This window comes from Electrona antarctica, assembly GCF_951216825.1.
Source record: "Electrona antarctica genome assembly, chromosome: 11".
Lineage (NCBI taxonomy): Eukaryota > Metazoa > Chordata > Actinopteri > Myctophiformes > Myctophidae > Electrona > Electrona antarctica.
In genome coordinates, this window is record NC_136792.1 from 51,035,161 (window position 1) to 51,048,147 (window position 12,987).

The 12,987-nt window shown below is 44.2% G+C and overlaps 1 protein-coding gene and 1 long non-coding RNA gene across 2 annotated transcripts in view; one reads left to right on the forward strand and one right to left on the reverse strand.

Moving 5' to 3' along the window:
- Positions 1 to 5,905, forward strand: part of pcsk7 (proprotein convertase subtilisin/kexin type 7) — a gene marked incomplete at its 3' end in the record, with an annotated part of 38,388 nt that extends 32,483 nt beyond the window's left edge. Inside the window, exons 13-17 of the mRNA XM_079514919.1 lie at positions 338 to 494; positions 2,233 to 2,327; positions 2,562 to 2,676; positions 4,063 to 4,180; positions 5,606 to 5,905. Of these exons, the coding sequence (XP_079371045.1) occupies positions 338 to 494; positions 2,233 to 2,327; positions 2,562 to 2,676; positions 4,063 to 4,180; positions 5,606 to 5,905 (785 nt within the window). The remainder of the gene's footprint in view (positions 1 to 337; positions 495 to 2,232; positions 2,328 to 2,561; positions 2,677 to 4,062; positions 4,181 to 5,605) is intronic.
- LOC306932850 overlaps positions 1 to 12,987 on the reverse strand; it is a 520,149-nt gene that overhangs the window by 311,980 nt on the left and 195,182 nt on the right. The gene's annotated exons all lie outside the window — the stretch shown is intronic.

A 12,987-nucleotide genomic window follows, 5' to 3' on the forward strand; every position in this document is an offset into this window, starting at 1 on the left:
GGGTCCCTAGTTCAAATGTGATTATGTTGGGGGGTCCTCAGTTCAAATGTGATTATGTTGGGGGGTCCTCAGTTCAAATGTGATTATGTTGGGGGGGTCCCTAGTTCAAATGTGATTATGTTGGGGGGTCCTCAGTTCAAATGTGATTATGTTGGGGGGTCCCTAGTTTAAATGTGATTATTTTGGGGGGTCCCTAGTTTAAATGTGATTATTTTGGGGGGTCCCTAGTTCAAATGTGATTATGTTGGGGGGTCCCTAGTTTAAATGTGATTATGTTGGGGGGTCCTCAGTTCAAATGTGATTGTTTTGTATTAAACTGCTGTCATGTGGTTTACAGTCAGCGACGCAGACTGCGACGGGTCGGGCATTAGGACCCTGGAGCACGTGTCCGTCACCCTGACCATCGACCACCCGTGTCGCGGAAACGTGGAGATCGTTCTGGTGTGTCCCAGCGGGATCACGTCTGTGATTGGTGCACGCAGAGTGATTGACAGGTAGGCTACATACGTGAGCTCTGATTGGTGCACGCAGAGTGATTGACAGGTAGGCTACATACGTGAGCTCTGATTGGTGCACGCAGAGTGATTGACAGGTAGGCTACATACGTGAGCTCTGATTGGTGCACGCAGAGTGATTGACAGGTACATATGTCAGCTCTGATTGGTGCACACTGAGTGATTGACATGTACATATGTCAGCTCTGATTGGTGCACACTGAGTGATTGACATGTACATACGTCAGCTCTGATTGGTGCACGGCGGGTGATTGACAGGTACACACGTCGGCTCTGATTGGTGCACGCCGAGTGATTGACAGGTACATACGTCAGCTCTGATTGGTGCAAGCCGAGTGAGCAGTTAAACTAGAAAGCTAGATGAATCGCCCGCGCTGCTGGCCAATGGAGACGTCGTTACGTGGCGGCCATCTTACCAAGGTGCAGCATAACATTGTGTCTATGGGGCATGTCGTTTTTAAATTACCATAACTTACTACATGTTCAACCGATTTTCAAACGGTTATGGTTTGTTATAAACGTCAGAGACGTCCGCATACTTGTATGCTTTTATATACTATTATAGTCTAAGACCCGGATATATTTCTACTTGCAAAAAAGAGATTTCAACCTTACTACTACTAGGACTTATGTTAAATAAATATGTTAAAAAAATAAAATAAAATAAAGTTATGCACATTTATAATTTATTAAAATAATAATAAATTAATAATTTACATTTGGTGGATATCTCTCACAATAATACATAATACATGTTCTAGACATTCTAATGATCACACAAATATATGTATTACATGCATTTTAGTTACTTTTATCAGGGTTAAAGATTAAAGGTCATAGGTCAATTTTGATTAAAAATGTCCAGACATTTTGAAGTTGTGAAAATGTGTGCCTCTGTGGGGGTATTTATATGCAAATATCATGACCAATGGCATTGCAAGACTAAACAATGAACATCAATGATGTTTAAGTGAAAAAAGAACAGAAACAAAATAATAATTAAGTAATTAATTAAAATAAAAATGTTACCGAGAAGCATCGTTGGGTCTTACCGGGTTAAGGAATAATCAAAGTAGAGAGTGGACTGAAACAATGTCACTTTTATTACAAGAACGATCCGGGACGCCCAGGGAGACTGCACGAATGCCTCCAGAGCTGTTTACATGTGTCTCTCTTATACACAACGAAAGAGAAAAAAATACATTGGAGGTGTGCTCAGTGGACATGGTCAAACAAGGGTCTGTGTAAGCATAGGTCATCTGACAGACAACCAACAGGTGAAGGCCTTGCTTCCCAGTATACTGTGAGGTGCAAAAGGGACACCAAAAGGGACACTAGCTGTGATGACTCGTGTGAATGTTTTCAAGACAGTTTAATATTCTCATCTTCATAATTCCATTACAGTTTTGCGGTATGAGGCTGGCCTAGCCAGACTAGTTCTGTTGGAGGAAACACATTGCTCATGGTGTGTGTGTGTGTGTGTGTGTGTGTGTGTGTGTGTGTGTGTGTGTGTGTGTGTGTGTGTGTGTGTGTGTGTGTGTGTGTGTGTGTGTGTGTGTGTGTGTGTGTGTGTGTGTGTGTGTGTGTGTGTGTGTGTGTGTGTGTGTGTGTGTGTGTGTGTGTGTGTGTGTGTGTGTGTGTGTGTGTGTGTGTGTGTGTGTGTGTGTGTGTGTGTGTGTGTGTGTGTGTGTGTGTGTGTGTGTGTTTTCTCTTCCAGGGACTCGTCAGGCTACCAGGACTGGACTTTCTCCACCGTGCGCTGCTGGGGGGAGAGAGCTGAAGGCCTGTACCGTCTACACATATCTGACCACAGTACGTGATGCACACACACACAGAGCCATTGGGCCATCGTCACCGCTAAACCCTTTATCCCTAAACTTCTTTTTGCCTTTTTTTACTTTTTTGTTTTTTAGTTTTTTTTTATAGTTCAACTTGCCAATCTACATTGACACGTTGTGAGCTTGTAGACTGGCCATTTTAACTATTCAAAAATGTGTCTCTCTCTCTCTCTCTCTCTCTGTGTCTCTATGTCTCTCTCTCTAACAGAAGAGCCATCATCTCCATCATCTTCTCAGTGTTCTCCAGAAGGAGTGTTGAAGCAGTGGAGACTCACCCTGTACGGATCCTCCTTCTCTTACAGCGACGTCAAGGACAGGCAGAGGTGTGTGTGTGTGTGTGTGTGTGTGTGTGTGTGTGTGTGTGTGTGTGTGTGTGTGTGTGTGTGTGTGTGTGTGTGTGTGTGTGTGTGTGTGTGTGTGTGTGTGTGTGTGTGTGTGTGTGTGTGTGTGTGTGTGTGTGTGTGTGTGTGTGTGTGTGTGTGTGTGTGTGTGTGTGTGTGTGTGTGCGTGCACTACAATCTTCTAATGCCACGCGTGTGTGTCGCAGTGGATATTGTGTGTCACAGAAAGCGTGTATTATTATTTTTATTTTTTTTGTGGCTTTCGCCTTTATTTTTATGGAGGGACAGACAGTAGGCTGACGGGAAATGGGGAGAGAGATGAGGGGGGGGGGGTGACATGCAGTAAAGGCCGTCGGGATCGGGAGTCGAACCCGCGGCACACTGCCAGACTGGATTACCAGCCAAGGTGCCTGGACCGCTGAGCCACGGCCCAGGCCAGAAAGCATATTTTTTTTTCCAATGTATTTTTATTGAGGCTCTGAAATTTCACAGCTGAACAATCGCCATTCAATGTATATAGAACCACACATTTTCTTTTTTAAACACAACATAGGAAAACAACCACAATACGGACATTACAATGCACAGACAAAATACAAACAAAAAAAACAAGACAAAACGAGTACACCACAGTCTTGACATGATTGTACATTACGGGTCACCAGAGGAAAGATGCATTTTGAACGTGTGTTTGGCCGCTGCCCGTGTTTTGACCGCGCCGACTGCCTTTCCCTTGTTTGATGCGCACTGTTAATTTTAAGACTAAAGCCCATTGGGTTGCAAGGATTTGCGTTGGTGTGGTTGACCTTAACACACTATTTTTGCCGGGGAATTCTTCAAAATAATGGAGCTAGAGAGTGCCAGCTATGAGGCACATTTTACTCTGAAAAGCCCCGCCTTCCGTTACCGCCCAAAACCGCAAAGGCATAATCTTCCGGCTTGCGCTGGTGTTTGTATTCCAAACGAGAGGCATGCTGAACTCAGAAATTAAGACAGAACATTTCCCTTTTGGTTAAAACCATGGAGAGCCCTAGATCAGGGGTTCTCAACGTTTTTGGCTGGGGACCCCCGAAAATGATTTGGACATGACTGGCCAATAGAAACACAAGGAAAGGTCTTTTATATCAATCAAAGAGACCTAAGGACGCCTATACACGTCCAAGGCAGCCCGTGGTTTGGATTCCCAGCATAAAATGTGGGCGGGACCAACGGGTGGGACTTGACCAAGGTTAATTTCTAATGTGTGCTGATTGGCTGTGTGTGTGATCGACAGGCTTGTGGAGGTATTTGATTGGCTGTGTGTGTGACTGGCAGGCTGGTGGAGGAGGCTATGAGTGATCTTATTGGTTGTGTGTGTGTGATTGACAGGCTGGTGGAGGAGGCTATGAGTGGTCAGTTTTTGGACAGCAGTTTCTCTCTGCCCTGCCCCCCCGATCTGGACGTCCCACCAGAGATAGTTAACCCCTTCACATCCAACGGACTCAAGGTAAGCGCGCACACACACACACACACACACACACACACACACACACACACACACACACACACACATCCTGGACAACAAGCTGACAGGTGAAGGCATGGCAACAAGGGCAATCAAAAAAGTAAATCAAAGGACAAGATTTTTGGGGAGAATCTCCTCCTTTGTAAACAAGAGGGCTCTCAGGACATTAGCTGGAGCTCTTATTCAGCCCATATTTGACTACGCCTGTACCTCCTGGTTCTCGAACATCTCAATGTCACAAAAAATTAAGCTTCAAACCTCCCAGAACAAACTAATTTGACTCCTTCTAGGCCTAGGGCCCATGACCCACCTTTATGCAACACATTTTGATGGCATAGGATGGCTCCGGGTAGAAGACAGAGTCAAGCAGTTGAAAATGGGGCTGACATTCAAAATTGTAAATTCAGCCCTGCCCTCTGTGCCCTCAGTCCCCATTTACTTAACTGATTACCTCACAAAGGTGAGCAACTCCCACAGCCACAACGCTAGAGGGAGCATAAATAATGATCTGGTGCCACCCAAATATAGAACCAATGTGACCAGATTTGACTGAGAGACTGCCATCGTGCAAATTACAGCTTTTCACCACAGGAGAAAAACCTTTTTTTATTTATTTTTATTCAAAATGAGTTAATAGCACAGGCAGACTCTTCACATACTAGAGCATGTCTGAAATAAGTGTCAGAGCTGAAATCGACATGTAAATATGAAATAAATGCCCAAACATGTAGCTAGGTGTAATGTAATGAGACCACAGAAATGAACCTTTCAAGCCTGTTTTCTCAACTCGCTGTTTTCTGCCAGACATTACTCTATAAGCCATATCTCCAAAACTGGTGGGTCAAACTGAACAACCAATATGGCAATTTGAAGCTATCACTGCTTTCATATGACATGAAAAAACGAAAATTCAAAAAACCCAATGGCAGTCCCTCAGTCAGATTTAGTCACAAATATGCACATATCCACAGCACTGCCACTCAGGTGTGGAATGCCCCGCCCCCTTCCCTCAAAACAAACAAATCACTGGCTTTCTTTAAAACCGGTCTGAAAAATCACCTATCAATGTCAGCGGGTCAAAAGGAGAGAAGATGACTGCCCAACCTCCCTATACCCCCCCCTCCCCTCCGAGATATTTATTTGTACTTAGATTTTTTGGTACTTCCACCTGTACATAGTTATCATGTTTTTGAGATATCTCGATTATTGTCATCATTGTGTAGTGAATGAATGCATGGGACCCAGATGGAAACAAGACCGCCAGGTCTTTTTTCGGTCTAAAGACATCGCCCTCGGTGTGGGCTTTGGATTGACACGCGTCGTTGGCATTCAGTGTGTTAACACTAATGGTTGCGTGTGTCTGCGTGCGTGTGTGCGTGTGTGTGTGTGTGCGTGCTCTTCCACTAGTTCCTGCTGCTGCTGGGCTGCTTCGCTCTCTTCTGGTCTCTCTACTACACCCTGGAGGTGACCCTGGCTCACTGCGAGCTGCCACAGCTGCTGCGGAGGGGAGGAGGGGCCTCCAAGCGACCCGCCGCCAACCGGGGGGCCCGGCGGGGGGGCCGCGGGGGCAGGGGGGGAGGAGGGGTGGAGGAGGTGCTGAGAGAGGAGGAGGAGGAAGACGCAGCGAGCTCGTTCCTTCACACGGTCTTGGACTGCGACGAGGCCAAAGTGTCGCTGGTGGTCGTCGACGCATCGACGACCACATAACAGGAGCCGAGCGGCGGCGGCCATTTTGTTGCTCCGCTCATAGAAAGCCTGTTCCTTTTTTTTCCTTTTTTTTTTTTTTTAAATCTCTCTCTCTCTCTCCCATAGCGATTTTCCGAAAATATTTGTATTAAAAAGTCTAAACCACACACATGCAACTGCATGAGTCTACATGCAACTGCATGCGTCTACACGTCTCGGCTGCAAGGAGTTGCATTGGCGACCCATTGGTGTGGTTTTGGCTTTAGAGATGAAACGTTGCCCGATGTCGGTATCCGGTAGAGCGCCAATATGTCAGGGTCAGGTCGTCACTTACCGATAACGTATCCTCGGTACCCAGCAGGCTTTCATTTTTTGTCGGCGCAAAAAAAAAAAGAAAGCCTGGAGGAACGCATTGTCCGCTCCGGTCTAGAAGTGGGAGTCAACCCTTCCGGATGGGCGTCGCTCCAAATGATGTGACGTAGCGCTGCACTAGGGGGGGAGAGAGAACCTAACAGGCTACCGATAACGATATATACAGTATGACATTACTATTTAGTTTATTCACCAGCCTCCTGCTGAATCACCGTGACCCTAAAACATTTAATTATGTGTCAAAACAATTATAATTTTTACAATTACAATTATAACTTTTTTACGTTTTTACGTCGCTGTAGGAGAATGAGGATCCGTACAGGGTGAGTCTCCACTGCTTCAACACTCCTTCTGGAGAACACTGAGAAGATGATGGAGATGATGGCTCTTCTGTTAGAGAGAGAGACACAGCGAGAGAGAGAGAGAGGGGGTTGCCTCTTACTGATAGATCACAGTAGGTAGACAGGAAACGAGGAGAGAGATGGGGGAGGGGGGGAGACACGCATCAAAGTTAGTCAGGATCGGGACTCGAACCCGCGACATGCGGGATTACCAGCCAAGGTGCCTGGACCGCTAGGCCGGCCCAGGCCTTTTATAATATGTTTTAACCCATTTAGGCCTGACCTCAAAAATAAAAAAGTTTCCGGTTTTCTGAAATAAATATTTTCAAGATTTTTCAAAAATAGCAGACCTACAAGCTCATAGCGCGCCACTCGGTGGCGCGCTATGAGCTTGTAGATCTGCTATTTTTCAATAGCTAAATTATAACATAATATTTAAAACACCAAAAGGGGTTCCCGCCCAGAATGGGTTAACACAGAATCAAATGGTTTAGGGTCATGCTTCACCAGGAGACCGGGTGGCTCGGGGGTTCCTGGCTTAAAAACAATACACAAATATGAATATTTTGGGAAATGAACGGGCTTGGCCATGTCGTTGGAACCGCCAAAATGGCCGCCACTCGCCGCGCTCTATAGGACCTGTACCACTGGTCCATGCTGTCATGGACTAAAGGAGCAGTCCACCCCCAAAATGACACCTTTTCTTTTCTCTCCCTTTCAATCACTCACTCCATGAAGACGTGCTATTTTTGTTCTGTTTTTTTGTCACGTTCCTGAAATGAAGAAAAAACTGGAAAGGATATTTGATTGAATTGGAAGACGAATGCGGACACGGCAAAACTTTTATCCGGAAATAATTTAGAGACTACAAAACGTTGCACTGATGAGAGAGTTGTGAGTTCATCTTTTTAACCCATTTAACCCATTCAGGCCTGACGTCGAAATTAAAAAAAAATGACAATTTTCGGAAAGATTTGAGGCACATTTTAACGATTTTTCAAAAATAGCAGACCTACAAGCTCATAGCGCGGCACTCGGTGCCGCGCTATGAGCTTGTAGATCTGCTATTTTTCAATAGCTAAATTATAACATAATGTATGTAACCACCAAAAGGGGTTCCTGCTCAAAATGGGTAAAAAAAACAAAAAACGTCTTCTAAATCCTAAACTTCAAATATTTATTTTTAAAAAAAAATCAAAAATATTAATGTTAGTTTAGTACCCCTAAAGCGGTTCCCGTCCTGAATGGGTTTACATGCTGCTGTCCTGCTGATCCGCATTTTCTTCAATCCATCAAATATTTTAAGATTCCAAGAGACAAAAACAAAGGAAACGATGATAGGGGAAAAAAACTAAGTGATTGTGGGTGTTTCAAGTTCTCCTCTAAGCCCGGTTCATACTTGGTCTCACGGCGATGTCATCCACCAATAATACAACGGCAGACTTACAAGCCCACAGCGCACTGCGGTCGCACTGCTTCCTGAGCTTGTAGATCTGTTTGTTTCTTGTCGTGGGACTGGAGGACGGATCCGGCCTTATTCTCAGGCCTTAAAAGGACTTCCTGGTTCCTTTAACTGGAGGCTCCTCCTCCACCCGTGATGTCACTGTCGTGGTCACGATGGCGAAGGGGGGGTCACAAAGACGAATGCTGATTGGACGTGACCGTGAGAGACAGGACTCTTGATTGGTTAATTCCCCCTCCGTGAGAGACAGGACTCTGCACGATTGGTTAATTCCCCGCTCTGCGCTTCCCAAAAACATGTGGCCTTTTATCACTGTGTGTGTGTGTGTGTGTGTGTGTGTGTGTGTGTGTGTGTGTGTGTGTGTGTGTGTGTGTGTGTGTGTGTGTGTGTGTGTGTGTGTGTGTGTGTGTGTGTGTGTGTGTGTGTGTGTGTGTGTGTGTGTGTGTGTGTGTGTGTGTGTGTGTGTGTGTGTGTGTGTGTGTGTGTGTGTGTGTGTGTGTGTGTGTGTGTGTGTGTGTGTGTGTGTGTCAGAGAGAGAGTTGTGTGCACCTTACATACTGTACAGCAGACTAACAGACGATACACGCTCATTCCGACGTGGAAAACTATCGTAACTATAGGGCTGTCAAAAAAAAATATTCTATCCATATCGTGATATTAGACTGGATATCATCTGTGATTATGGATTATTGTACTATTGTGATATGGCATAAGTGTTCTATGAAGATATATCGGATCGGTAAAAATCGGTATACGGGCAGATGCTCAAAATCAAATGATCGGACCAGGAGCAAAAAGGTGATCGGGATATCCCTATAATCGTAACATTGTCACGTCCCGTCACTGGGACGTATGAGCATGTATCGTCTGGAGCTTCATCAGTGGTTCTGTTCACGACAGACTTTTATTTCACTCCATGTGGTTTCATCTTTGATCTTTGATGGTTGTATGATGGTTATTGTTTCATCCTCGCTGTCGGGCGGAAATATACGTTACCTTGTTATAGGAAACCTGGGGGTAAAAAAATACATGTTTTCCCAAAGAATCCCAGGACTGGATCCAACTGGAACCAAAACGAAAAAGAATGGCCACCGGTTCCGAGAATCTGCAAAGAAACCAGTTGGTGGACAAAAAAGGGCCTTTAGACTCGTTCAACCTGACATCCATCTTTTAACCCATTTAGGCCTGAAGAAAATACATAGTTTTCTGAAATACCTATGTTTCTAGGCCTATATCACTCAATATTTCATGTCAAGGACCCCAAAAATGATCTGTAATTGGCCTCCGACCCCCATCTGAAAATATGTTGTTCCAGGGACCTCCCCAGAAGCAAAGATTTGAGTTAAAAACGTTTGTTCTGAAAAAATATATTCCAAATTTGAGGCACATTTTCACGATTTTTCAAAAATAGCAGACCTCGTAGCTCGTAGCGTGCCACTCGGTGGCGCGCTATGAGCTTGTAGATCTGCTATTTTTGAATAGCTAAATCTATTTTGAGCGTTTTGTTGGCTGTCTGCAGCCTGCAAGCTGTAGATTCTGAACACTTAACGTTTTATAATGAAGATTCAGAGTTTATTCCTACACTTATTTACCATTTTTTACTATTTTAAAACATTTAAAAAAATAGTTCAACTTAGCCGATCTACATCGACACGTTGTGAGCTTGTAGATCAGCTATTTGAACTATTTTAAAATGTTTTAAAATAGTAAGAAATGGCAAATAAATGTAGAGATAAAGAGTAAGGGTTAGTGCAAGATTTACTGTATACTGATACTGTATGTTTCCCTGGCACGCAAATAGAAATTACACCAAAAACTAAATGTACAAATATCGATATCGGCTAAATTGTTATTTTATTCATCTGTATCGGCCAATCATTTCCATATCGATGCAGCCCTACGTGCGAGTGGTTTTCAACCTTTTTCACATCAAATCCATTATTTATTCAGCATTTGAGCCACTGACCATTTTATGACATTTAGCCTCTCGGACCCATTTGAGCCACGGACCACCATTTGATGACATTTAGCCTCTCAGACCCATTTGAGCCACGGACCACCATTTGATGACATTTAGCCTCTCAGACCCATTTGAGCCACGGACCACCATTTGATGACATTTAGCCTCTCAGACCCATTTGAGCCACGGACCACCATTTGATGACATTTAGCCTCTCAGACCCATTTGAGCCACGGACCACCATTTGATGACATTTAGCCTCTCGGACCCATTTGAGCCACGGACCACCATTTGATGACATTTAGCCTCTCAGACCCATTTGAGTCACGGACCACCATTTGATGACATTTAGCCTCTCAGACCCATTTGAGTCACGGACCACCATTTGATGACATGTAGCCTCTCGGACCCATTTGAGCCAGGGACCACCGTTTGATGACATTTAGCCTCTCAGACCCATTTGAGTCACGGACCACCGTTTGATGACATTTAGCCTCTCAGACCCATCTGAGCCACGGACCACCATTTGATGACATTTAGCCTCTCAGACCCATTTGAGTCACGGACCACCATCTGATGACATTTAGCCTCTCAGACCCATTTGAGTCACGGACCACCATTTGATGACATTTAGCCTCTCAGACCCATTTGAGCCACGGACCACCATTTGATGACATTTAGCCTCTCGGACCCATTTGAGCCACGGACCACCATTTGATGACATTTAGCCTCTCAGACCCATTTGAGCCAGGGACCACCCTTTGCTGACATTTAGCCTCTCAGACCCATTTGAGCCACGGACCACCATTTGATGACATTTAGCCTCTCAGACCCAAAACTAAAGAATATTTTGTCGTCGTTGGATAAGAGATAACAGGCAAACGTTGATCAAAATAACAATTCTAATTGTGTAGACTTAAATTAAGTAATGCAGATGTTTAACAATAATTGAACTCTTGAGAGCGTAAAATGAAACCAAATGGGTCATTTTGGTTTAATATTACGCTCTCAAAAGTTTATGACCTACAAAGGTCAATTTGATTGAGAACGACTGCTACATGCTAATCTGAAACGTGGAGGTATACATGATTTCTGTCCGACAGTGACGATTTGAGGGTTTTTTCATTTAAAAAAAAAATTTCTTTCAGTGCTTTAAACATAACTTGAAGTGGGTTTTTCTACTGTTTGGGTTTTTGACTGTTTTTTGTTTGTTTTTATTGTTAAATATAATCTATACACAAAGTGTGCCTGTTGTACAGAGATATATACACGCACACTGATTTCTATCATGTTGTTGAGGGCATTCAAGAGTTTAATGTTTTTTTAATGTAAAACAAAAATCAGATCATATTTGGTGTGTGAATTTGGGAGCTTTGTTTTTTGCTGTGCAAGTCACAGATGTTGATTAAAAAGGTGTTTCGGTTGTTTAAATGAATGCATGGTTTTTCTTTTTTTGAGAATGCTAAAGTTTCATTTGCATCATTAGTTTAAGCTAATGATGTTTTATTATAGTAGGGTCACAGACTAAGATTCTGTGACCATCCTCTGGGAAGGATGGTTTGATGATTGATTTGACCTCTATGGACCCTTTATAAAAGATTTAGCCCCCAGGTCCCTCGCAAAAATCCCGGCATTTTTCGCTAGAGGGCCAAATTCAAAATGGTGTCCGGCGCCATAGCCAAAAATAAACTTTTGATCTAGATGACCTAGAATCATGTATAAAGACACTTTCCCATACAAGTCAACCATGAGGATTCCAAATCTTACACCATTTTAATCATAAGACCTCGTTTTGGCCCCGAAATTCAAGATGGCCGCCATCCAGTAGAGTGAAAACATTACTTTTGAATAGGAAAGCAAAACACATGTGTCAGAACATTCTGTGTCACTGGTTTCTGAATCATCAGATTCAGATGACTCCACCCTCCTCTGTGCATCATCATCCTCCTCATCCACCTCCTCCTCTCAATTTCCTCGTCCGCTTCAACTTGCCCTGTTGCAAGTATCACAAAACGCATGCCCTTTGCCTTTTTACTGGGAGATCATCCTGTGTACGTGTACGTCCTCATCACTCTGATCAAGGCAGAGAACCCAGTACCATGACATCGTGTCCTTTCTTGGTCCTTTCCATACACAGTGTGTGATGATGAGTGCATTTTCTGGCAGCGGCATTAGCCGCGGAACACCCGTGGCAGGAGGTACAGTAGTGTTTCTCGGCGGAATCTGTCCAACACTCTACCCCAAACCCTAAATCTAACCCTAACCGCAAGCCTGACGCAACGCATGGCATCAGCCGCGGAACACCCATGGCAGGCGACAGTGTTTGCACCACTCAGTTCACACAGGTGTGATTTTTGTATAAGTTTGGGTCGCGGCGAGCCTGGAAGACAACCACACATCCTTTTAGGTAATAATAAGTAAAAGGTTTTTGCAGGCTGTAAAATGAATACCCTCATGTTTCTTATAGAAATAGTGTTGCAGTCCCGCCCCCTTTCAGAACAAAGGCGATGGCTCAGGGGTAGAGTGACCGGATGGTAACCGCAAGCAGGGGAGGATTATCCAACGGGCTTGTTGGGGCCCCTGAGCTAGGGGGGGCCCTGAGCTTGAGCGTCCGCGTGACCGCAAATAGGCTCAAGCTCAGTGAATAACAGTGACGCACACGGTCCTTGTCACTGTTATTAACAATGGGCTTATTCATTTGTCAATAAAATAACCCCAAAAGTCCTAAACCATCATGATACGGTACATTACTGAGGGTTTAAAGTGTTTAAACCCTCAGTTTGCATTTATTTGGCTTAGTTCTTGGCTGTTTATTATTTTTTAAGCAATCCCTTGCTGTAAATCCTGAATATCGCAGGCCTATATGTCATAATTGTTACGCGTACACGTGTGCAGACAGTATGTGCCACGTCGGGAAGAAAATAAAAAAAGCCCTGGGGTGGTGGTCTAGAAATTATGGGCCCCTGGG